General features: G+C 39.2%; 1 protein-coding gene across 10 annotated transcripts; it reads left to right on the top strand.

Annotated features, from left to right (window-relative positions):
• The first annotated feature begins 561 nt into the window (after positions 1-561).
• On the top strand, positions 562-26893 carry LOC126475118 (mpv17-like protein 2). 10 transcript variants are annotated; one of them, XM_050102711.1, is made up of 4 exons: positions 718-846; positions 9076-9225; positions 20284-20409; positions 26055-26889. In XM_050102711.1, the coding sequence occupies exon 4, from the start codon at positions 26068-26070 to the stop codon at positions 26680-26682; it is 615 nt and encodes a 204-aa protein (XP_049958668.1). In that variant the 5' UTR covers positions 718-846; positions 9076-9225; positions 20284-20409; positions 26055-26067; the 3' UTR covers positions 26683-26889. The 10 variants fall into 10 exon arrangements, 7 of the variants coding, with proteins under 7 accessions (XP_049958663.1, XP_049958668.1, XP_049958664.1 ...); XM_050102707.1 differs by having other exon boundaries at positions 20284-20394; positions 26055-26888; XM_050102709.1 differs by having other exon boundaries at positions 760-888; positions 20284-20394; positions 26055-26888.
• The last annotated feature ends 538 nt before the right edge of the window (positions 26894-27431 follow it).

Here is a 27431-nt window from a genome sequence, read left to right as displayed (position 1 = left end):
ATGAACAGAGAAGCGTATGTTATCAAAAAGTGTAATTTAACTGAATGATTTTCACATATTTATTATTTTGAATGTGAATAGTATGCGTTGTTTTATTGCTTGGTTAGTGTTTATAAAGCAGATGTTACGCCATTTCGGAATATGACAGTCAGCTAGAAACGAAGCTTTATTTTCGGGTATCTTACGCTTCATGCTATTGCTTGTCAAAAAGATTTTGACACTCTTGAAAGTGTTTCATGAAGTGGTATGTTAAATGTGTTTCAGTACCTGTACCGAGCCCGAATCTCGTCCGACACAGAGGGGAATGAAACATCACTGTTTCGATAGAATTAGTCCGTTCCAAGCACTGGTGGACTGAAACAGCCTTATTTTGAAACAATGATACAGTTTCTGTGTCTGACTCGAGACCGAATCTGGTCCAGTTATCCGAGACAGGGGTGGAATGAAACACCACTGTTTCGAAACAGTGAACCGTATCCGTTCCGAAACACTGAAACGGTTCCACGTATCGATACACTGTATCGAAACACAGAAACAGTGGCCAAGTCTAGTTGAAACTGACTAAATGCGAATGGGAAAGGGTTCCGGAGAGAGGTGGGATGATGAAATCGGGAATGCCAATGGCTTGGAAGCCCAATTTTTACAACAGTAATGTTGTTGGATGTATTAAATTGCTACGTTGTGCTTCTCACAGATAACTTACTAATGAACATCTATGACGGCTACAGTTGACATAAACAGAGTGCACGTGTTTGAAGTGCATGTTATAGACAGTACTGCCCGTGTGATTAATGTGCGAAACAACGAGATGTTTCGTAATAGTCGTCCTATAAAGTTTCAGACAAGGTGCTGAGATTTTACGTGCTGTACATTTAGAGATATAGGGAAGTGAGTGAGTTGGTAATCATTTGTTAATAAGTTGTTATGGAAAAGTACATTTATTTGTCACAAATTATCTAGCTACTCCGTAATTCGATTGAACGAAATTTGTGACGAAAATCTTGATACCGGATGGCATTTCGAAAGAGAAGCATCCAAATAGGAGGCTGAGAATTAACGTCGTAGGCCTGCTGCACCTTCGTTTTAGTTTCCGTTTTTGTGGGTTATTAGTCCCTTTAATGTGTAAGCACTTTTTGCGAAAAAGTTATTGCAATTATTTTGTTACAGATTTTACAATGTAATAAAATTTCCTCATCAAACGCAGTAAGGTAATCGTGAAATGTGGACGTAGGTGTACATTAGCACCGTGAAATTGTGCCTCTTGAGTACACGCAGCAAGGAGACGCAGAATTGTAAATTGTCAGATTGCATACATCTTCCCAAATACTGTTCCTCTTCTGCAGTTCTTCACTGATGATGATGTATGAATTCTTGAAAGACACTTGGAGCCGCCACTAAGTGAAACGGGGGGAGGGTCTGCTTCTGATTTTTGCAGATTTCGTAGGAGAAAAAGACTCGTTTTTTCCAGTGTTATTTAAATCATTAAATCTGATATTAGTTTTGCTTAACATGATCAGTGTCCTTGAATTTAGTTAAATTACCGACTTGCCAAACTATGATGTAGCCCACAACTCCATCAAGGTTCTTGCCCTCCTTGTATTGGCTTTACGATCATGAAGTTAAAATAAATAGGCATATGGCATTTGTACTGATTAAACCTATCTTCTCGTTATGTGATCATCGTGTTCTTTAACATAACAGATATCACTGTTCTTGTACAATTTGTTTACGTTAATTATTTTCCAACAAAATAGGCCTATTTTCTTTCGTGTTATAGTGTGCAATAATGTGTGTGTGTGTTATGGGGGAAATCGCAGAAATCGTCTGCTAACGATTTTACTTTTTTGTTTGTTGATACAGCCTATGACCCTTTTCAAATAACATTGAATTCGTCGTCATAATGCAATGAAAATAAATTGCTCTAAAATATATATACAGTAATTTTACGAGGATAGTACAGGTGAGAGCTGTGGCCATGATGAAGGAACCGTCCTGGCATTTGCCTGTACATCTACATCTGTATTCTACAAACTGCCATGAAGTGCATTGCAGAAGCTATGATCCATTGCGCCAGTTATTAGGACTTTTATTCCATTGATGATGTAAAGAACGATAGCTTAAATGCTTCTGTGCTTGCTGTAGTTATTCTAATTTTGCCTTGTTGATCCCTATGGAAGTGATACATAGAAAGTTGCAGTATATTCATATATTCAACATTTAGTTTGTTCTAGAAACTTTCCAAGTTAGTTTTGACAGGATAATGTGCATCTATCATAAAGTGTTTGCCAGTTAATTTCCTTCAGCATTTTCGTGACTTTGTCAAGGGTCGAACAACCCTGTGAACTTTCATGCTGTCCTTGTTTTGTATCTGTTCAATATATCCTGTTAGTCGGGTTTTGTATACAGTGATCTGAATACATTTTACCAGCGATCTGTAGGCAGACAAACATTTTACACACTTCCAATCCTTGAGTTTTAGTGTGCCAGGAAGTTTCATATCAGCACACACTCTGCTGCAGAGTGAAAATCTCATTCTGCAAATTATCAGTATTTGCACCATTTTGAAATATTATCAAGCTCTGACTGAAGATCTGCAGACTTTCTTCCAGTCAGTGCTTCATTACAGGTAACTGCTTTGTCTGTGAAAAGTCGGAGACTATTATTAATATTTCCCACAAAGCCATTAATATTCAGCATGGACGTCAAGGCCCCCGTCACTCATCTATTGGGCATGCTTGTAGTTATTTCTGCATACGTCGAGAACTCTCCATCAAAGGCAATGTACTGTATCTGGAAATGAAGTATGGAAACGTAAATCGGGGTGGCTCGACAGTTCAAAATACATCCTCATAAATATTAGGTCAGTGTCTTAACTACTGACAAGCCTCATTTGGTTGGTCCCTAAATATTGTATGATCGTTGATAGAAACACAGTTTTACTCTGCATCGCTGCACATATAAAGGACACCTGCTACTTCTGGCTCTGGAGTCATGCTCTTGCTGCTGTGCCCCTTTGTGGACAACTGACTGCAAGCTGATAGACATGCCACTATTTCCCAGTCATGTCTTTGTTTTCCCCTCTATCCACATCTGAAACTGAGGCAAACAAGAAAGATATTGAACTGAGGATAATAACAAGGCTACTATAGTACACAGTAGAGGGTGGTATTAATCAAACCTTCGCTAATTGAGAAGTCTCCATGAGAGAAGAGTGATAATAGGACAATGAATCTGTGTGGAAAAATTTGTGAGGACATGTGGAAGAGAAACAATGAGTAAACAATTGTAGAAAACACACATTAATTTCCGTATGAGACAGTAACATCTGTTAATTGTGGGTTACGTTTACTTTCCAGGTTACAAATATTGTGCAATGTGATGACCATATGCATACAAAGCAGCCTGGAACTGCACTAGAGACACCATTTCACAGTTGTTTACAGCACATGTTGAACGATGGAGTATGTAATGTTCAGCTGTCATGGCACAGCTCATCCACTGCTTGAAGGTTGCAGATTGTGTGATGAACTCTCAGCCATGGCAACAGTAATTTCTTCAGCAATCTGTGATCCATTTGGCTGTCGGCCTCTCCCGAGAGGAATTACCAAATCGCCAACTATTTCTAACTTGCAGATCATGTTCTTGAAACCCAGTGGACCTCTCCAGCCTTACGATTAAGTCCTACTCACCTTGTCCAGACCCATGTTGATGCAGCTATAATTGACACTGATGCTTGTTTCAACACTGTCTCCATACCAGTCCTGCCACTTAACAGCAAATCATGACACTAACACTACTAACAATGCAAATCTTGCAGTGCACAGAGTGAACATCATTCCTATGAAGTTGGGTACCCATGCAGTAAATAGGTTCCTGTCTACAATGACTCAAATAGCAAAACTGTAATCATGTCCATTCTGCAGGTCTTGGCACCTGATTTTCTTGTAAAAGTATTACATTGTGATCATGTATTGTAAAGTGATAGCATGTTGTATTCCCTTTCATTATTAACCACTTCTCAGAGTCCTTTACGTAATGAGTCGTAACTCGCAAAGCACATTTTAACTTTCATTTTAAAGAGAGATATTTTATTAACCTCTTTTTGTCTCCTTGGGCACCGTATTATACAATCCTAACATTTTGATGACAATCTTTTTGCCAGTATTTTATTTCACATTGTAAAATACTGTTTTGAGTTTTTTGTTTTTACTTGAAAAATATAAGTCCAAATTAGCTCTTATTCCATGATTGCATGTAGAACTATTAATAAAATACATGATAATGTTCTCCCTGATATACATAACACATTGATAGATGCACTCACTTGGTGCCATAAGGATATCTGCTTTTCCAAACAGCTCTGTACAATTAGCCAGACACATACTTAAGAATATTAGTCGTATGGTCCTTTCTTGCAGTTTAAAAGCTGTGTCCATGCCTGTGATCTTGAGAAGAGAATCACATAGCTAAGAACTGAGTGAACATAAGAATAGTATGTCACAACAAGACATTGGCAGTTAAAAACTAATGATAGAACCCTAAGAGCATAACATGTTGATTATGTTCTTTTTGCCAGTAGCTTAGCATGTTCATTCAGTGTTAACTGATGATCAATATTCATCCCTAAAAAATTGTTTTTTATACAATCTATAAATTTAGCATCTGTGCATAATGTGACAGAATTGTTCCTTCTTTATGCTGAAGTAAACTTGTTTTATGTTCGGTTTTATTACATACCATTGAAATGTAAATGTTTGCTTTTTGTAATAGGAGTTCTGGTATTGTATTAGTAACTAGGATGTTGCTGTCATCAGCAAAGAGAAGTTTTTCTCGGTATCTTTACTGTCTGGAAATGCATTGATATATGGAGAATAGAATTTGACCTAATGCAGTATTGTGGGGAACACCTACGTTTATATTTTTCTTGTCTGATAATTGTTTTACTAAACATTTGTCAGCCTTTCACACCATGTTTACCAACTAAGACTGGAAACATTCGTTTGCAGGCCCTCTTACTACTAATGTCTCTAACTTGTTTAATAGTATTCTATTGTCGGCAATGTCAAAAGCTTTGGATCAGTCTAATAATATGCCTGTAACACAGTCGTGCTTGTCAAGAACTTTAAATACCAGTCTTGTGAACTCTGTAATGGCCGGTGTTGTACTGCTCCCAGTTCCGAAACCAAACTGTACTTGATTAGAAAAGTTTTGTGTGTTTAACTTGTGATTGATTCAGATTTTTGAGAATGCTGACTGTAGTGACTGTCCTGTATACCTTTTTTTAGTAAGAGCACAATTCATGCTTGCTCACACTGGATTTGCATTAGGAGGGTGACAGTCTAAATCTGCAGCCGATCATCCTGATTTAGGTTCTTCATGATTTCCTGAGGTTTTAAGACAAGTACTGGGATGGTTTCTTTGAAAGGCCATGGTCAACTTTCTTAACAGTCCTTTGTGATCAGAGCTTGTGGTTTGTGTCCCTAATGACATCATTGTCAACAGGACATTGAACACTAGCAATCGTACTGTCGAAAAATACCTGAACTAAACGATTCATTTATTATGTTTGTTAATGGGGTTTGTATGCTCTCAGAATGTAGCATCAGAATACGAGAATGGAATGTCAAGTATGCCTGCTGATTTCTTATTTTTTAAATTTCTGTAATGTCTTGCTGACTGCAAGCTCTGTTGTTGGAATCATCATCATTGGGCTTGCTATGTAAAGCATTGTGAGTGCTACATGTCTCCAGTCATTTTTTTTAGATACGCTGTCCCTATCATTGCTTTTAAGCCTTGTTCCAGTCACTTTTAATACATTGGTTTTCTATTTGAATATTTAATCTTTTTTTAATCTACATTGTTGCGCTAAACGCTGAAATTCAATAATTTTTTACAATCTGAAATGTGATTAAAAGGAGGAAAAGGGCTAAAACCTCTGTTTAGCTGATCAATAGACAAACTGTGCCGGTTTTCCATGGTTTCCGCTAATCACTTTGAGTTCCTGGCCATTTTTTTTATTCCAGAAATAACTCGGGTAATTCCTTGGTCTGTCTTCGTGAACCAAATTATATTGCCCTGATGCAGTTTTATAACCTAATAAAGCATACAGATAATGTCATTGGTATAAACAACATTTTTATTATGTGGCTAGCTGAATATTTTGTTTGTAATTGACATTTTGATTCCGTGATGTTACAACCCTTTCTTCTTTGCAATCTGTGCAGAATGAAATTTTCACTCTGCAGTGGAATGTGTGCTGATACAAAACTTCGTGGCGGATTAAAACTGTGTGCTGGACCGTGACTCGAATCTTTGTTTTGAAACATTATTATGATACCATCTTAGATACAAAATCATTTATTGGGTTTCTTGATGGCTGTTGGCCTCTCACACCTGCAGTTTTGTGATTTTTCTTAGTCCTGTCTGTTGAGTGCTCAGCATGATTGTTTTCCCCAAATAGCATTGCAACTGCTTTTTGTAAAGTGTTTACTGTATGAAACATGGCATGTCTGCTCGTCATACTTCCACCAGGCAGTCAGTGAATGTTTCTGATCATTGTTTGTGGATTGGGTCTTTGGCATCACCAGTGATAGTAAAACCATTTATGTCATGCCTTTAGTACATCTGAGTAACCTGAAGATGTTCAGTGAAGGAAACTGATCTTAACACAATGAATGTGTAATACTAAAGCTTATGTGGCTTTCTTTAATCACTAGCCAGCCCATCATTGCTTCACAATTACTAAATATGCATGGGAATTGGCTGTATGTCTTAATCTCAATCTCTTCTCTCTCTTTGTCCATCTTCTCCTCCTCTTCCCCCCTCCCCCCTTTATGACGATTTCCTCCTCCCTCTCTGCCACCTGCTCTCCGCCCCCCCCCCCCCTTTTCTCTTTCTCTGACTTTCAGCCTTGTTTATTTGTGTTGCAAAGGAAAACTCAATTGGAAACGGATTAATGGGTAAATAAGTTGGGATCGTTGGTGTATGGGGTATAAGACACCTCTTCAGCTGCTGGATCAGAGGATAGTAGCTCCAGCAACAGTATTTCACATGGTTTTAAGGTGCAACCAGGCAGGACTACAAAGTTTCACACAATTCAGATTCTGTAGTCATATTTTGATCTTAACTTAATAAGCCATATATGCAACTTTCCTGTTTTCAGCTGAAACTGTATGTGAGGAACAAAACGAAACAGCCACTGTTGTGTATGAGAATTTTGTTTAAAATTGTATGTAAAGAGTAGGGAATATGTATAAGGGAAACAATTTGTTTAAAGGTTTAAATTCCCTGATATCATAGTTAAAATTGAGTATGATATAGAAAACTAAACCATACATTTTCATAGCATAGCGTTTTATTTTTATTTCTCTTATTTTATTTTGTTCCTAAGCTTTTGGTTTTAACAGAAAACCTATACAGTGTTATTTAAAAAGATATATAGTCTATGTCCATCTGAATGTTTGTTAGAATATTGTACACAAATTAAAAGGAAATTAATCCAGAACTTATTAACTTTTTGCCAAAAATGTGTGCCTATGCATCAAGTATATAGTATATATTTAAAACTATATAGTCAGTTGCTGTGCAGATAAAAATTTGAAGTAAATCAGTGAAGAACATTCTGAGATTTTTGCTGGATGTGGACATATGTCCTATTCCAAATGGTTTCCGAGATAGAACACTTTTAATGTACATTTCTGTAATTTTCTGTATTATTCATTGTCATTGCTTACAATGTACCATAGTAATATAGAGGAAGTTGAGACGAGCATTTTGATACAGGATGCTTGTGGTCTAACAAGTCGGAAAACTGCCTCAAATTGGCCTACAAAAAGTACCTAAGCTACAGAGCACACGCCTCGCGCAAGATTTTCAATATTCCTGTGATCTCTCTGCGCAAACTATTAGTCCTAGACAAAAAATAAGTAGGACCTTTTTTGTAGAAAATTTAATTCAATTTAATTGTGTACTGAGACACATGTTCAGTGGAAAGTTATCAAAGAAAAGTTATTAAAGAAAAACACACAAAAGTGATATAAAACGTGCTCTATCTCGGAAACCGTTCGCAATAGGGCATATGTCCATATGAAGTTTTTTTGTTCAGAATCACTAATGCTATTGTGTCTTGAAGCATGTACCTTTCCTCTTGACTCGCGCTGTGCGCGTGCGTGCACGCATCTCTCTCTCTCTCTCTCTCTCTCTCTCTCTCTCTCTCTCTCTCTCTCTCTCTCTCTCTCTCTCTCTCTCTCTCACACACACACACACACACACACACACACACACACCTACTATAATATTAAAAGAATTTGTAGCCTATGTCCATCTGAACATTATTATTAGAATAAAAATGATCAGTTGTGGACAATATAATGTAAATGAACAGATAAAAAAGTACTCACTCAGCAGGGGAACACACACAAAAGGGTTTAACTTTTACATACGTTTGAAGCCTTCTTCTGGCCGAAGAGTTGAAGGGGAAGGAAGAGGGGCGAAGGAAATAGACTGCAGATGAGTCTTTCGTTCTCGTCCCATCCGGTAAGTCTCCACTGACCCAGGGTTCTGGATGACTTTTCTGAGCTGTACCCCTTTTCCTAAATCTCTACAGTCCTTTTCCTTCAAACATCTTCCTTCCCCCACAACTCTCCTGCCAGGAGGAGGAGCCACTGGCTCCGAAAACTTTTAAGGTTAAACCTTTTTTGTTTGTCTGTTCCCCTGCTGCTGCATGGTGAGTGATTCTCTCTCTCTCTCTCTCTCTCTCTCTCTCTCTCTCTCTCTTCTTTTTTTTCCTGAACATTACTAGAGTAATGTGTGAAAATCTGAAATAACTTGGTCTAGAATTTTTAGAGATTTTTGGTAACAACTTTAAACTATGACTTGTCTTTACATAGTAGTACAGATTGAAAATACTAGCAGATACTCACCTTGCCATGTTATCCCAGCAGGCAGACCACAAGATATCAATCACTGCACCTTGATGGCAAAATCCTGTTATTGCATGAGAAATGGGTCAAAAAAATCAGAAACTTGGTCAAATTTAAGGATAAAGGAAAACTTGAATCATTATTTGTTTCATAGATCACAAAGAAAGATAAATGGGTTCATCAAAGCTGTGGAACTGGAAGCCAGCATATGGAAGACCACTTAACATTGGCATCAGAATGTTAAGGACTTCCTTGTAGAGGCAAACAAGAGTTATAACCTCCACAAAAAGGATGGTCTCTGTGGGTGAGTAGACTGAAAGTCATGTCTACTTTTCTCAGTGATGTATGCCATTACTGCCTGTGTCCTCTTCATCTCTCATCGAATGAGCTAGTGCAGGGGTAAGGCACTGGGCTTGTATTTGCGAGGGCAGCAGTGCAAATTCTCATCATGGCAGCCAGATTTAGGTTTTTCCATAACTGTTTAATCTGAATGCCAGAAAACTTACTTGGACAAGGCATAGCCAATTTCCTTCCTTAGTTTACCTTACACCATTTGAAGCTTGAGCTCCACCTCAAATGACCTTAACATTGATGGAACATTAAACCATAATTTACATTTCTTTTGTTATTCCCCTCTCACCTCCCTTTGGACAAAGATTTTGTAGCGGTTCCTCCTGCTTTATTTATTTTGTTTGTTGTCCTCCGTGTCGACGTACTGCATTGCTACACTGGCTGAAAAATGGGGTTTGTAATTTGGGCACTGACTACTGTAAATAATATAGCTGACAGATGCACAGTTGCGTTTCAGTGTCTTTTACTTTCACTTTTCACAACCCCCATCCCCATATACACATTTATAGGGCCATTGCACTGTTGTGTAACTTCCCATAAGCCTCATTAATAATTAGCTGGCAAACATCCACATACTGCTACAATAATTTCCTGTTGAACATCTAAGAGCAGTAAAAGCTAACCACAAAGCTCACAGTTCTTGAAGAATAATCAGGTATGTATGGAGCAGACACTGTCATTGTTTTTACACGTCGCCTAATTGTTTAACATTTATTCCACAGTTAAGTTGAAGCATTGTTGTTCTAACCAACACAGGTTTCTCGTCTGAAACTCGCCCATGGACCAAAAACTGGGCCCTTATATAGCCTCACAATAATAGGTACATAACTTCAGATTGTTTGAAGTTAAATTTACAGAAATTACAATTAAAATTTAACTCATTAAATTAACTGAATACATCGAAAAATTGGTTCTTTTTAACAGTTTCTTCTGCTATGAGGGTTAAGCCAAATTATTTGCTTAAATCATGAAATTAACATAAGTTACATAAACAATACTTTTCACAAAACTGTTAATTACTCTGGAATTGATTAACACGTTTTCGAATAGAGCCAAGTAAATACTTCAAGAATACTCATAGTTATTCTTCCAAATGTTTATAACTAGTACAAAATGTATATTTGTATGTATGTCAAAAATAGAATTTAAGTTACGAAACAATTACTGATTTCGCCCTATAATAAAAGATATTAACTAGGAGTAGCTGAAATACATTAGAAAATCAATTACATACATAAAACTAAGCACAAAATTCGATCTGGTGTTATATTCTTTAAAAATGATGGCCAACCTTTCTCTTTTATGAAAATGCAGATTAAATTCATGTATGTTAATGGTAAATTGTTTAAAGTGAAAAAACAATTTAAGGAGGCAGATGGCAAAACAGGAGGGGAATTAAAATTATCCCTACTTGCTTTGTCACAATGTGACTTCATAAGCTCTCTCGGTGAAATAAATTGTGATACTCTTCTCGGGTTTCCAGGCGAAGCTGAAGTTCCAGTTGCAAACTGAGAATGGTATCTCTGGACAAGAACATTTTTCCGGTGTCACACAGCTCATCTTAACAGTACTACTTTGGTAAATCAACTTACACAAGACAGTGGGGTGCTGTCAGCACTTTCCCCTCGATCCAATCTGTTGTTATCCTTTTATTAGCAAAACTGTTTATTTGGTATGTGGTGTGTGTCAAAATCCCACAGCTGCATTGCTATGGGATCATCCTATGATAGTTAGGTCTGTTATCCATTAGTTCAAACACAGTGAATAATGAAAAGTGGTTAGCACTTTGTACATCAATGATGCTAACTAATTAGACCCGACCTATCAGAAACCAGCCAGACTGGAAACTTGGCAGTCTGTTACAGGTTAGTTATTTTCATGTTCAGTTTTAGATATTTGTTTTTAAAAAATGTGATATCATGTAAGGAGGAGTGTATCATGTCCACTACCGAGCTAGTATGTGCATATCACTTTCTGTCAGTCATGTTGGAAAGGGACCTGTTCCTGCTGGAGTGACGCTGCAATAAAGTTAATGAGCTACAAGTCCATATATCATTTGAATGATTATTTTATCAAATTGAATGAGTCAGTTTACAGGATTTGTGTACATGATTTTTAGGGAATGAACACACATTTTTTTAGTCCTGCTCATATAACTGCACAAAAACAAGTTTTTTTTCCTTCAGGCTACCAGCTTTTAACAGAAATTCCTCCATGGAATAGGAGTTGTCCAGAAGAAATGGCTTTGGGTTAGATTTAAAACGTGTTTTGCTTCCTGTTGGACACTATACTATTGTTGCTGTATATTGAACTCCTTTCTGAGCTTCTGAAAGCTTTAATAATGTGATGATCATGGTGAATACCACATATTATTCTTACCGGTAGCTTTTGTGTGGTTCATACTTTTTTTCTGAAGTGGCGAGTTATTCAAGAGAATTATTCCGTAAGACGTTGCTGAGGGGAAATATGCAAGATGTCAGGCAGTTGAAACTTTGTTTTCAAGACTAGCAGTTATATGAAGAGCAAAAGTAGCTGAACTTCATTGTTTGAAAAGTTTGGTAAGATGCTTCTTCCATTTCACTGAGTGGTCAGTGTGACAGAATGTCAATCCTAAGGGCCAGCTTCAATTCCCGGCTGGGTCGGAGATGTCCTCCGCTCACGGACTGGGTGTTACATTGTTCTAATCATCATTATTTCATCCCCATCAATGCACAAGTCACTGAAGTGCCGACAAATCGAAAAACTGCACCTGGAAAATGATCTACCTGACGGGAGGCCGTAGTCGGATGACATTTTTTATCAATACGCATACCCAAAAATTTCTAGCATTCAACCCTACTTACTGACTCCTGTTCGTAGGCTACCTCAGGTGTTGATATGTTTTTATTTGTTGTACAGAACAGAATTTAGTGTGCTTTCTCAGAGTTTAGGAAGAATCAATTTTCAGAGAACCACCACTTAATAATTCTCTAAAGAAAAAAAATAAGTCTCTTCTGTGGCTTTCTCTATAATGAGATTTATTGTATCACTAAGCTTTTCCCCCACTGCTTTGCCCCTCACTTTCCATCTACACCTCCCGCTTCCTTTTCCACCTGCCCACACTACCCCCTCTTTACTTTCCACCTGTCTCATGCATCTCCCGCTCCCCCTCTTTCTCTTGTTCTGTCCATTGTTTCCTCTGTGTCTGTCTATCCCCAGCCATTCTCGTGGACTTGTGTAGCCCCTGCAATACAATTCAGGTAAGCAGGTCGATACTACTCCCACAACATACCTATCAAGCAGGGGTGGCTGCACATCAGGGCTCGAAAATCATTTATTTGCCTCTTATGTACAGGCTGCCGTGCAAAGCAGGCTGAAACTATTCCAGCACAACACGCCTATTGTGCAGGGCAAGCTACATGTTGGGGCCTAGTGAACACTTTCGTGCCTGACATGTAGGCTGCCTTGTAGAGCAGGTTGATTTGGCAAGCTGTTACTGTACCTACACAAGTTGCCTATTGTGCAGGACAGTCTATACCCTACAGGCTGGAAGAAACACATTTGCCCATATCCCCACTCCTATTGGATCTAGCAGCTTGTAATACCCACAGTGCTCATCTTCATAAGGCCTGCTGTTTCTGTGCCAAATTTTGATGAAATTGATCCAAGTGTTTGGAAGAAGACATACGTACATACATACACTCTGCTTTGTGTATATACACTTGTCTTTTCCGCGTGGCTTCCTCCACATGTGCGTTCAACACATGTGAGGTTCATTCAAATGAAACCTGGTCAGTGCGTCTACCTTTGCCTTACACATATGGTGGCACCATGTAACTGCGTGTGCGCCATTTGATGTTTCATAGCACCAGTGTGATTTCATGCCGAAGAGAAGGTGGTCTCACAAGTTATCGTCCACTACCGAACATGCAGGCGAGTAAGCAGGAACAACGAGGAGTGATCAGATTTTTGGCGGCAGAGGGAGTTGGATGCCATGAAATGTATAGAAGGATGAAGGCAGTGTACGGTGAGTACGGTCTGAGTCGTTAAAGTGTTGTGGAATGGACAACTGCAGAATCACCGTGGAATAGATCCATTGGATACTGGGTAATAGTGTGGGCACTGCCCACACCATAATGCATGACTTGAACTTTTGAAAAATCTGTGTGCAGTGGGTTCCCCACCAACTGATCGCCAAACAGTGCAATATTTGAATGGCATGTCTGTGAGTCATCTGCAATGCTATCATGAGGAAGAATACGGCTTTCTGTCACGTATTGTCACAGGTGACGAAACATGGTGTCACAATTTTGAACTGGAAAGCAAGCATCAAAGCAAGCAGTGGAAACGTGTGATTTCACCACCTCCAAAGAAATCAAAGACTGTGCACACCAGTTCTGGTAAGGTCATGATGTCTTCCTTTTTTGACCACAAGGGCCCACTGCTTGTCGAGTTCCTGGAATGGGGAACCACCATCAGTGCCCAGCGCTATCAAGCCACTTTACAAAACCGTAGACGAGCCATAAAGTTGAAATGCTGAGGCATGTTGTCCAGTGGTGTTATCCTCCTGCATGATACTGCCCACCCACATACGGCCAATGTGGTAAAGACAACATTGCACCAGTTTCAGTGGGAAACACTGGCACATCCACCGTACAGTCCTGGCCTTTCACTGTGTGACTTTCACATGTTTCGACCTCTAAAACAAACTATTCGCAGACATTTATTCACAATGGACGATAAAGTGTGTGACTGTGTCCAGGCCTGTATCTGACAGCAACCTACTAGCTTCTTCAAGGATGGAATTGACCGACTAGTGTCACAATGGGGTACATATGTCAACTGTTTTGGCAACTATTTTTGAGTTTGTGTACTGAGTTAATAAAATCGTTACCATTACTTTACACTAGTAATGCCCCTTATATATTAAACCCATCTCCTCCATCCTGTTTCTGTGTCCACCTCATCTCCTCCTCCACCCACCCAAGGGGGCTCACATCCCTCTTGTGAGTACGTGCTTGCCCACAGTGGGCCCTAGCCTTTGTCTATCCCTCTACTTTTCCATTGGATAATTTTCTTCGTGCCAATTGTGCTTGGATCATGTTTGTGATTTTGGACACTCACTTTATTCCCTTCTGCCATTCTACAACTTTTCATTCTTAATTATATGGTTTCCTTGTTGGGTTTGACTTTGAACTCCTTTTCGAAATTTTGCTGAAGTGTGGATGCTGAAGGGGATGTCACCCAGTGCAGTGTATATTCTGCTTTTGTGCTTTTCCCTTCTCGCTTTCTTCCTTTCTTGCAAGGTGACTACGCACAAAACCTAGCAGGGTTGCCATTCTATTGTGGAGGGGGGTCGTCAAGTACCAGAATGTTGGTAGCTCTGACCACACAGGGTTCGCACTGTTGGTGCCTGAGCTGGAAACTCCCCACCCAAACCAAGGTGTATGTGCCTATCATGGTTGGGGCAGGGGACTGCAGGCAACAGTTTACTGGCCAGGTTACCGTTGCTATAGATGAGTGGAGCCCATAGACAGGTCCCCTGTTTGGAGTGGGTGGTACCATGGTGGAAAATTCATACATGAAGCGAATTTAACTTTCTTCCTCTGGTGGCCGCAAGGCCCTAAACATTCTCTTCAGAGGGGTATATTATTATAATGAAGAGAGATATGATCTCACAATGTTTCTTTCCTTGTTTACATTGTGGGAAGAGGGACAAACCAGATGTGTGGGAGTGAATACTTCACCAAATACTTAGTATATATTCAGACTTATGGGGATACTTTTACTGCAAAGAAACCATTGTTTCTTGTCGAAAGCTTAGAAAACAAATTTGGGGAAGCTGAATCTGTGGGAAAAATGTGAAATGGTTCATTATTAATTAAAACTTCCTCTGCTGTCCAATCTACAGGCATGTGATTGTCTAGATGACTTACCTGTGAACAATATCCCACACAAAACTTTGGTTATGGCTTAAGGAATCATCTTCCAGAAAGATCTTATGCTCCAGACACATGAGGAGCTCTGGATCAATCTCCAGTGGCAAGGCAGACATTTTATCAGGCATGTACAAATACGGCCCAAGGATAATTGTACAGATACAGGTGTTTTTATCTTAGCCATTGGATTCTGAGAGTACATTTGTGAATGTGGTTCCATCCCACTGGTGACAGGCAATGATTCTGTTATGTGACTGGTCCTCCAGGCCCCTTCACACACAACCTGGCCACCAGTCAAGTGGTTATTCAGTGGAATTGTAGTGGGTACTACTGTCACCTGCCAGAGCTACATCTTACAACCTCCTCTTCTATGATTTGCATTGCTCTTAAAGAAACACACTTCACAGATACCATTCTCCAATAATCCGTGGTTGTCTTGCTTTTTGTCAGAACTGTGTTGGTTCCAAGAGGGCATCTGGTGGGATTTGTATTTTGGTTCATACATATGTTATCAGTGCATGGATTCCCCTTGATACCTCATTGGAAGCCATAGCATTGTGGGCACAAATGACCTCAGTAATTATCATTTGCAATGCTTATCCTTCTCCCAGCAGGCTCCTTATGTTGTATTGACCACATTGGGAACCATATGGAGCCCACAATTTAGAACTTTTCAGCTATCAAACTAACAACCTCTTTCCCAAACCTTATGGCTTCACTAGATTGGTCACTACATGACGACTTTTATGACAGTGACTGCTTTCTGGTGACTGTCCTGTTTCCTTGCCATCACCAGACTGACTACCACATTGGACACTTCACAGAGCCAATTGGTCTTTGTATGCCTTTGCTGTTACATTTGCTGCCTCTGTCAGTTTGTATTGGTGAGGAGGTTGTACAAGGCAACTCAGACGATATCATCCACACCACTGGAACTGCTACTCTCCTTTCAACAGGTCCTCCCATCATCAGCCAATGCCGTTGTGGACCAAAGACTTTGCAGTTTAGCTGTTTAAATTGCCGACAAGCTCCGTAATGGTTCAATCATCGTCCTTTACAGTCCTGCCTTATCACTTTTAAATGACTTCTCATTAAGGTTCACTATCTAATCAAGCACAGTCAACTCTATACCTCCTCCCAGGCCCAAGCTCCATGGTCTTTGTACCAATCTATCAGTTCAAGCAGAATACCTTGTGATCAACTTTGCAACAGCATTGCCATCCATTTCCTATCCAGCTACCTTTCTACTGCAGAAGCAACAAGTTGAAGACATCTGTTTATGTTGCACTCCCCTCCAAGCTCAATCCCATAATGGACCCTTCACTGACTGGGAACTACTTCAGGCTCTTGCCTCATCCTCCTTGGATGGTGCCCAGGCCACGGATTAGACTGATCTGTTCCAAGGGTCTAGTCTCTGTTGTCCCCCCAAGATCCTTCAGTGTCTTGTTACGTCCCGTTTTTCGAAAGTTCAACATTGATGGGTGTAAGGCTGCGAATCAGATGGGATATGCTTTTACATCCCTTGCTGGTATGGAACACCATTTGTTGACAGGAATGTGTAGTGTGTTTACTGTAGTGCTGACAGCTGTTAGCAAAGCCCTTCATTTTGTTAAACATGCATCCCTCGACTGTGTGTTAATATGTATCTGACTCAGCAGTATTTAAGCTGTTGACTGACAGTATTCTTGTCACCCTTTGGTCTTTGATATTCATGAGCTTCTTGCTGACCTTCGTCGTGTAGCCTGTTCAGTTGTCTTTCTGTGGGTCCCACGTCACGTGGGTGTCCCAGGAAATCAATTGGCCAACCGTTTGGCTGGAGCAGTGCTTACTTGCTTCCCGTTTGCTTTGCCGACCCCAAGATGTGATTTGTAGGTGCACGCGAGATCTCTGCTCCCTCGGAAACGGAACATCCGCTGGTCTACTGCCCCATCCAATAAACTCCACACTATCAAAGAGACTACTGCAGCTTAGTAGTCTTCCCTTAACTTCTCCCAGAAGGAATACACAGTCGCACATCATCTCTACATCAGTCATACCAGATTAAACCATAGTTTTATTTTGTGTTGTAGCGGATCTGCCTGCTCTATTTATTTCATTTATTGTCCTCGGTGTCGACATACTGCATGGCTACACTGGCTGAATAATGGGTTATGGACTCCTGTAAATAATGTAGTCGACAGGTGCACAGTTGTTTCACAGTACTTTAATTTCACTTTTCACAACCCCCAAATAATACACAGTTATATGGCCAGTGCACTATTTTTCAACTTTCGGTAAGTCTCATTAATAGTGTTAATGCAAACATCCATATACTGCTACAGTAGTTTACTATTGAACATTTATGAGCAGTAAAAACCTAACCACAAAGTTCACAGTTCTTGAAGAATAGAAAGGTATGTATGGAGCAGACACTGTCATTGTTTTTCCACATGGCCTAATTGTTTAGCACTTATTCCACAGTTAAGTTGAAGCAGTGTTGTTATCCCAACACAGGTTTCTCATCTGAAACTTGGCCGTGGATTGACTGTCTAGTGACCAAAAATCGGGCTGCTATATATCATCACAATAATAGCTACTGAAACTACCCATTGTTTGAAGTTAAATTTACAGAAATTACAACTAAAACTTGACTCATTCAATTAACTGAATATGTCGAAAAATTCCTTCCTTTTAACAGTTTCTTGTACTACAAGGTTTAGCCCGAATTATTTGTTTAAACCGTGAAATTAACAAATAGTTACACAAACAATACTTACGACAAAATTATTAATTCTTTGGAATTAATTCAGGGCTGGTTTTGCTAACATGTTTTCGAATAGAGCCAAATAGATACATTAAGATCACTAGTATTTCGTCTTCCAAATGTTTATAATTAGTGCAGAATTTATATTTGTTTGTAAGTCAACAATAAAATTTAAGTTACGAAACAATTACTGATTTCACCATATAATGAAGGATACTAACTAGGAATAGTTAAAATAAATTTGAAAATCAATTACATACATAAAACTGAGCACAAAATTCGATCTGGTGTTATATTCTTTAAAACTGAGGGCCAACCTTTCTCTTTTACAAAAGTACAGATTATATTCACGTATGCTAATGGTAAATAGTTGAAAGTAACAAAACGAATTTAAGGCGGCAGGGGAATTAAAATTATCCCAGCTTGCTTTGTCACAGTGCAATGAGCCACTCCTACATTGCAGTTGCAGAGCCTTAGAGACGAGAACTCTTATCTTGGCAGAATACCCTCTCCTTTTTGCTCTCAGTGTTAAGGATGAACTTCCAGATTAATTGCCTCTAATATTGGAAGATGATTCAGGGATGGTTGAATTTGTTCTCAGTTTTTTTCCATGAAAGTGATCTTTATTCTCAGTTACAAGATTGCAATCTACTGCCAGAACAGAGGCAGGATGGATGGAGGTGTCTGCTAGGTCTGGCACTTCCCCAACTCATACTCCTTGACCAGGCTTATCTTTCATCCCCCTTTTACTCTGTGTAAATTACTTTTAAAATTCAGTTTGCCTCATTCCCTCTACACACAGTTTTCTATTCTGTGTGTCACACTGTGTTGAATAGGGGTTGCTCTTGACTATAATGAATCAAGGGTGGGACAGCCGTGGGTGCGTCATCTCCAGTCACATGTAGAGCCCCAGGGACACCCACCTGTTACTTCCCTATGTCCTTCACATTGCTTTTGTTATTGACAGTACAAAAGATGTCCATTATGTTTGTAGCCTTCTTGCTTTTAGCATTATGAATCTCCTGACTAGGTCAGAAAACGTTGTGGGGTAGATGTCTCTATCTGGATGCACCACTCGTGGGCCAAGGGACTGAAGACCTTGTTATTTGTTCCCTTAAACCTGTCCCCCACTCCCCCAATCAACCAGCCATCCACCTCTTCCTCCCTCCATTTGCCCACCTCATCCTCCCACCTTTATCTATTACCTCATCTCCACTCTTTGTCTCTTCATCTTCCCCTCTCTTCGTACATTCTCTTCACTCTTCTCTTCGACCATATCTTCCTAACCATCTCATTTTGCATCTCCCATTACTCTTCAGCACCTTCCACCTGCCTCATGCATCTCCCCTTCCTTCCCTCTCACTATCCATTTCCTCCTCCCCTCCCTCTGTCGATTCCGTGACCTGCCCAATTCAACCTCTCCCCAGCTGTGCTTATTACCACTTGTAGTCCCTGCGACACAGTTCAGTAATGCAGGCCAGTACTGCTTCCACAACACACCTTTCATGCAGGGCTCCTGATATACAGGCTGTCCTGTAACCTGGATTTTAGATCTTCCTTTTGAAACATTTTAAACATTCATCACAGTTTCACTATAGCCTTCTGTGAAAGGTGTATGTAGGGTAATGTCATCAGCTATAAATAGTTTTCTCTTCCCTGTATGGACTTTTACCCAAACTGAATGTACGATATTTTGTAATGAACTGTAGTACAGTACAGAGGTACAAATGCATGTACAGTGTCATCACATTATCTTCTTCGCTTTGTAAATGTCCTCCAAGTATTTTTGGGGATATAGGCAGCAGAGAGAAGAGAGCAGATCATGAGGATTTCTTTCATCTTGTACAAAAGCAGAAGAGAAGTACATCAGTTTGATGTATAGGAGAACCCTGTTATCTAGGAAAACTGATTGTCATAGTAATTAGGCAAGGGGACATTGTTGCAAGTGGTCCCATGTTTTCCTCGGCCACCATCCCCATGTTGGTTGGGTGATTCATAGATCAGTGGGAGTAAGAATGGCCAAATCACCTTCAATATTGAGTATTCTTGCCTGGTCACATTGATGGTACAAACTGATCTACATGTACTTGTATATGGGACATTGCTCTGTAATATATGCCCTTTTACTCTTGCAAGATAACCCACTATTTTATATTCTGTGTGCTGCCTTTTAACAAGGTACATTTTATATTTGGACTTGGTCTCGACTTTGAATATAACTGAGGATCTCAGTCCAGGTGATACAGGTTGAATGCTGTGTGTGTGTTTTGATTTAGTGTATTATTGAAGTCACATTTCACTATCAAAATGAGTGGTCAGAACTTGAATTACTGAAATTCGTTCTTTTCAGCCAGTTCTCGGTGAGCTGGAAGATTTCAGCACTTACCTTCCAACCGAGGGAAAACTCCTGTAAATGCTGGCTGGATGTAGAAGATAAGACCTGTATCAGTTGATTTGCTGGGTAACACTGCCTCGGGTAAAATAAAATACATGAGTGCACACACTCGTGTGTGTGTGTGTGTGTGTGTGTGTGTGTGTGTGTGTGTGTGTGTGTGTGTGTTTTGTGTGTTTTTGATCAAAATTATTAAAATTTTTAGCTGTTTAAATCACATTGTCAGACAATAAATAGGTCTTCAAGCTTTGTTGGTCAGCAGCACTCATTGCAGACAAGCAGCTCCTCACTGGTAAAGTATTCCACTGCGTCAAATGGTCAAGTATTTAATTTAAAATCATCAGAGTACTGGAAGGTCCTTTTTGGAGAGGAAAAAAAACCTGTTCTAGTACATCCTCACAAGTTTGAAAGGGGGGAAAAGGCACATGTGTATATAAAAACATTTACACACTAGTGACAGTTTTATGATGATCGTATTGATTCATTTAATGAGCTGAAGCTGTGTGCCAGACTATACTTGAACCCAGATCTGTATTGCTCAGTTAATGTTTGAGTCATTCGAGTTTGCCCCACTTCCCACTTCAATGCGTTAGCTATTCAAACAGTATTACAAGGGGTGTTCGAAAAGTCCGTGCAAAAATAAAAACTACTTACGTGTTTTGGGTAAACCTTTTTTATTTATTGATGTAGTCTCCTTTTAGACGTAAACACTTCATCCAATGCTGTTCTAATTTGTTGACCTCTTCCGAATAATAGGAATTGTCCAAGTCTGCAAAATAGCTATTAGTTGCTGCAATCACCTCCTCATTTGGATAAAATCTTTGTCCCGCCAGCCATTTCTTCAAATTGGGGAACAAATAGTAGTCCAAGGGAGCCAACTCTGGAGAATAGGGGGAGGGGGAGTTGGAATCCTATTTCCATTAATTCTGCGACCACAACTGCTGAGGTGTGTGCTCTGGTGCAGTGTCATGATGGAAAGGACATTTTTGCGTTCCAATCGCTGGCATTTTTCTTGCAGCTTAGTTTTCAAACGATCCAGTAACGATGAATAATATTCACCTGTAATAATTTTACTCTTTTCTAGATAGTCGATGAGGATTATCCGTTGCGAATCCCAAAAGACAGTCGCCATAACCTTTCCGGCCGAAGGAATGGTCTTATTCTTTTGTTGTGCAGATTCTCCCTTGTAACCCATTGTTTAGATTCTTGTTTGGTCTCAAGAGTATAGTAATGTATCCATGTTTCATCCACAGTGACGAAACGATGCTTAGTCCTGCGGATTCTTCCTGAATAGCTGCAAACCATCCTTGCAACACTTCACGAGTCCGTTTCTGGTCAAGCATGAGCAATTGCGGAAACCATCTTTTCTTATGTGCAAATGTTAATGCAAAATATTATGTACCCATTCATTCGAGATGCCCACAGCACTAGCAGTCTCACGCAACTTAACTCTTTCGTCATCCATCACCATATCATGGATTTTATCAATGATTTCTGGAGTTGTAACCTCCAGAACGTTCAGCATCACTTGTGCCCATATGGCTACTCCAAAAATTTTGAAACCACTTGTAAACTGTTCTAATCGAAGGTGCGCAGAGTCATTATAATGTTTATCAAGCTTCTCTTTAGTCTCCTGATGCGTTTTGCCTTTCATAAAGCAATGTTTAATCACCACACGAAATTATTTTTCATCCATTTTTTGACAATCACTCCACTGCTTTGATACACAAAGAAATAGACCAATATAGCTGAAACTTGGTGTGTGTTTTTTCCAAAGATGCTACTAATTAAACATGACCTCGATATGTGCTGGTGGTGCCGTCTCTCGGACTTTGCACGGACTTTTCAAACGCCACTCATAGTGCTTACTGTGGCCTCCTGTGGCACAGTCTTTGTATGGTGAGGCTCCGATGTACACTTGACACCATAAAAAATGGCCATAGCCGAAACTTCCTTACCTGTCATGTTATGCAGGAGACACACATTACAGCTTGTGCACAACTGCTCATAAAATTAAAGAACAGTTGTAATTGTAAGTGTAAGAGAAGGATTAACACCTCTTTGACACTTAGCTTAAAGATACATCCTCTAAAAACACTCGAGAAAACTGCACAGTGTGATTCATAGCATTGCAGACCGCATAAAGGTGCTTTGTTTCATAATGTGGAGTCAAGAGTGGTAAGAAGTATCTAAACATTGGCAGAAATACCATAATGCATTCATAACTCAGTGGTCTAGTAGGCAACTACCTGGTAACTAGGTTTGGTTTGTATGTGACTTGATGCTTTTTCTTTTTGCATTATTCTATCAATTTGTTTAATCTGTAGACATAATTGGGTTAATATAATTAATCGTTTATGGTTTTTATTTAGATATATTCGGCTCTCAAAAGGAGACAACACTTGTCTCCTTTACCACTTATCTTCCCATCCAAAGACTTTCAACTGCACCAACTGCCTGCAATTTGTGAGGGAGTGAGTCTATGAGATGCGTAATAAATCTCTCATCTTCTGCTGTCTCTTCCCAGGCAGCTAGAGTGACATTGCAAAGATTATAACAAATTTCTGGCGCAGGGTCAGCCCAGTTTCCTTGCATGGTCCATTTCATCTATGCCCGTATGTTTTCAATAGGGCTTTGGTCTGTTGCAGGAGGAAGCCAACTGAGAAGAGAGATCTCATTCTGTTCTGCAATTTTGCAAACCACTTCTGTGCTGTCACTGGTGTATCTAGGAGACTGGCCCCACTACAAACATATTACTCCATCACGATAAAGTTCTCACACTAATGTGACCATAATATTACTCATAATATGGCTATACTGGGCAACATAGTCAATTATCTATCTAGGGAAGCAATCCAAGTCCATAGTAACACATTCAGGCCCAATCTGCCACAGACGCATGCCCACTTCAGGACGACTCATGGATGTATTTGTAGTCGAAATGGGCACATTGTAGCCTTTATCCCTTACTGGACCGTCATGTGCTGAGGCCAACCCCAAATTGTTCGGTAATTTCACATTCCACCAGCCACCACTGACATTTCCGTTGGAAAACACTAATCAACAGACTTTACGATCATCATGGAGACTGTCCTTGATATCGCGTGCTAAATGGTCTGGCCTCCCAGAGCTGGCACCGAACCATATCCATCGATCTGGGAAACTCGGAATTATGTATCAGCTATACCGCATTTAAAAAAGGATTTTTCCATGAAATATTGACACTTTCATTATCCTAGACACGTTTTGTTACACACCAAAGTCCAGTTCCCAAATGCCCACTGGATTCCCCAGTGTCTTGATAACGTTTTGTGTGTTGTAAGCAGTGCGCTTTTGTACACCATGTGTGCCAGCCTCTGATGCCGATAAGTTCCCTTCCTCCACAAGAACTGTGGCGTGGTCACAAATAGCTTGTTGACAATGAGGCATGATGTATGAGTAATGTGGTATGACTGAAAGCAGTGTGGTGCAGGTATTTATTTGACTTTGCTTGTGTACTGTTTTGGCTGTTGTAGAAAAAGTGGTGTACCTACATACCTAACTCACCATGACACATTGTCAGTTTGTTGTCATGTAATATCTAGCAATGAAAATAAGAGAAATTCCCATGTATTATGTCAAAAACAGGTAGTAAATTGAAGTATTTGACTCCACAGACATCGTTTTCCACCAGAAATGACTCATTAATTTACAGCCGAAATTCTATCACATCTTTTGTAGGGGCATTTGTTGCACATCATCGAAATTTGTTTCCTATGATACAGTGGTGGGCTTCGTATCAAAATCTTTTTTTTCCTTCATAATATCTAGCCTGCCAGTTTTACTATTCCACACTGATTATTTATATAAGTCATTAGCTTGTGTTAGTAACTTGTTCTATTGTTTTTGAGAAAATAATTTGTTTAACATTATTGTCTATCGTTATATAATTCTAATTTTAGCCACACCTTTGTGGTGGATTGCCTCCATGTATCCAGCAGATAACTTAGTCCAGCTAAGACGTAACACCATTTGTGTCACACACATGCAGGGAAAAGAGGGACTATTTTACTGGATTCTAGGACATGTGGATTGAGAGAAATTATATACCTGATACAACAAGAAAAGCAGTCTGCCAGGAAAACACTATTTTTCAGTTTTATGTCCTACATAGCACTGCAGACAATTGAATGAAAAGCAGATCATGAAAATGTTTGTGCTGACACTCTGAATACCATTGCCATTGATTACGTTTCTTGACAAAAGTGATTGCATGTGACAGACTTTTTTTTCCCCCACTTATGACCAGAAACTAAGTGCCAATCCACGCATTGGAAGGCCCCAACTTCATTGATAGTGAAAAAAAGCAAGAATGAGCAAATGAAGATTCAAAGAGATTAATGATTCTTCATTCCTCTTTCCTCCTATCCTCCCCTCCACCCCCCCCAACCCCTTTCAATATTCATGGAATTGTGTATCTACACTAGGTTTCTGAAGGTCAAACTGTTAATCAGCAGCACCATCTTGAGCTTCTTGCTCAACTCCATGGCAAAATCAGAAAAAAGATCCAAATTGTGGAAGAAAAAGTAATGGATTCTGCATCAAGACAAAACACTGGCTCATACCACATTGTCTGTTACAAGGTTATTAGCAAAGTGCAGCATCCCAGTGTTAGACGATGATGACACACACACACACACACACACACACACACACACACACACACACACACAGGTCAGATATGCATAGAAAGGAACAAGATTTCAGTCTGCTGAAGCAGCGAAAAAAATAAATAAATAAAAAAATAAAATAAAATAGTGGCTCGCATCATCAAGGAGTTCAGAAGAAGACTTCCAGCACTGTTTCCATCAGTGACAAATCCGCATGGAGCGTTCCATGCGAGTATATTTGAGGGTGACAATAACTAAATACGTATTTTTTAAATAAAATCAAACAATGGAAAATCGAGGATGGATAGATGACAGTATTATCCTATCCTGTTCATAAATAAAACGTCTTACAGCAATAGTAATGTTGTTGTATAGACAAACCTTGTTTGACCTGTTATGGGCTTCCCATTAATTTTAGTTTGTAATGACGTGATATTAAGACAATTTTTATGGCATCGGAACTCACCAGTTTGACTTTGTTGGCCTTTTTCTTTTTTTTTTAATGTGTTAAATGGTTGCTCGTCCCTCTTGTAAAGTGTATAATCAACCAGTTGTGTATACCTGCTAAATTCTATACAGCACATTTACAGTAACAAGAATATGCTTACAGATACTCAAGAATGAGTCTGCTTCATTTTAATGATATCAGATACTAATTATATCACCAGTAATTAAATCAATCTACTAGTCCACTCTGTGATGCCCAAAGTACATTACAAACTGCAGTCAGAATTTAAATTTTTTTGCCTTTAGCAGCTTGTATTCTGTTTTGATCAAATGAAGTTTCTCTGTGCATTTGCCCAAGTGCTTAAAGAAACAAATGGGCCAGAAAATTAGAGACTCAAGATAATAATAATGATGATGATCAATGTATAACTTTTTGGACTTTATTTCATATTAATAAAATTATTACTGTTGCTTCATAGTTAACTGCTGAAGTAGTACTATTAATGACTGAAAATTTATTTTGTTCTTTTTGCCCATAAGAATTGTAAGATTATTTAAATACATGCCTTTTGTGTATGGTTTACGTGAATGATTGGGAACAGAATGCATTACTTTTTTGTGTTTATTTCGTAGGTGGCAGCCAAAAATGCAGTTTATGAGACTTAGTAAAATCCATATGCTGAGGCAGTTGGCAAGTGGATGTCGAAATGTGGGACACACTATGTTCAACAAATACCTTCTTCTCACCAATGTTGGAATCTCCATGTGCCTCTCTGCTACTGGTGATGTAATTCAGCAACATTACGAGATGATGCATAACGAAAGAAAAAATGTGGAGTTAATAAGAACCCGAAACATGTCCATATCAGGAGTTACTGTTGGTGTTGTATGCCACTTTACATATAACTACTTAGATAAAAAGCTACCTGGAAGATCTCTGCAGACAGTTCTGAAAAAGGTTGTGGTGGATCAACTTGTATTTTCTCCCATATATTTAACTGTGTTTTTCTTCACCCTGGCCATATTAGAGGGTTCTAACTGGGTGACACTAAAAAAAGAAGTTACTCATAAGGCGTGGCGGTTGTACCTAGCAGAATGGCTAATTTGGCCTCCAGCACAAGTAATAAATTTCTATTTTTTACCAACAAAATTTCGCGTGCTGTATGACAATACCATATCTCTTGGGTTTGATATATACACTTCATACATCAAACATAATATACCTATTGAGGAAGAAAAAGTGACTCTAGAAGAAAAGTGATCAATATTTATTGCTTAGATGCTGTGATAATAAAAGTATGTCATGTTCATTACGAAGGTGTTCCCTACTCTTATTTCATAAATACTCTTTTATTTATTGTTTTTAGAACAGTCCTTGCAGAGAGTAGTGAAGTTTATATGTGAAATGAATTGTACATTCCATCCTGTTGATAGTTCAACACAAGTGTACAAATAAACAATGACCAATAAACAGTGCTTAAACTGAATAAAGAGCTACATCTGTCCCATCAAACATTGTATTCTTGGTTTCAATTTTAACTCTCTTTTTTTATGTGCCTGTCTACAGCGACCCTTCTACTATCTAGTGAGTTGACACATTTGACCACTTATGTAGTGTGACTAAGTATTTGTCTCCTGGTTTGGAAATGACATTTTGTTTTACCTGATGACTGGACAAGATGTAGGGTTGCACACAAGGTTTTTAGATTAGGTGACTCTCCATCCAATCCAGATACTGATAACTGTAGGAAACACAGAATTATCAGTGTAAGATTGAAAGAGGTGCTTCATACAGGTGATAGTATTAAAATACCAAAGTTTGAAGTGTTCATGGAAAGCAGTGAAGCTCACGTAATACAAAGTACAGAAAGCTAGTTGGAACCTGAAGTTGATACCAGTGAAACTTTTAGGAAAAATTCAGGTATATATTGAAAGGATAGGGAAGGTGGTGTATTTGTCTCAGTACACAAGAAACTCAAATACATGAAGAAATATATTGAAACTGCATGT

Source organism: Schistocerca serialis, chromosome 4 (assembly GCF_023864345.2).
Source record: "Schistocerca serialis cubense isolate TAMUIC-IGC-003099 chromosome 4, iqSchSeri2.2, whole genome shotgun sequence".
NCBI classification, from domain to species: domain Eukaryota; kingdom Metazoa; phylum Arthropoda; class Insecta; order Orthoptera; family Acrididae; genus Schistocerca; species Schistocerca serialis.
Note: the sequence above shows the minus strand (reverse complement) of the source record. Positions and strands in the feature narration are given on the sequence as shown.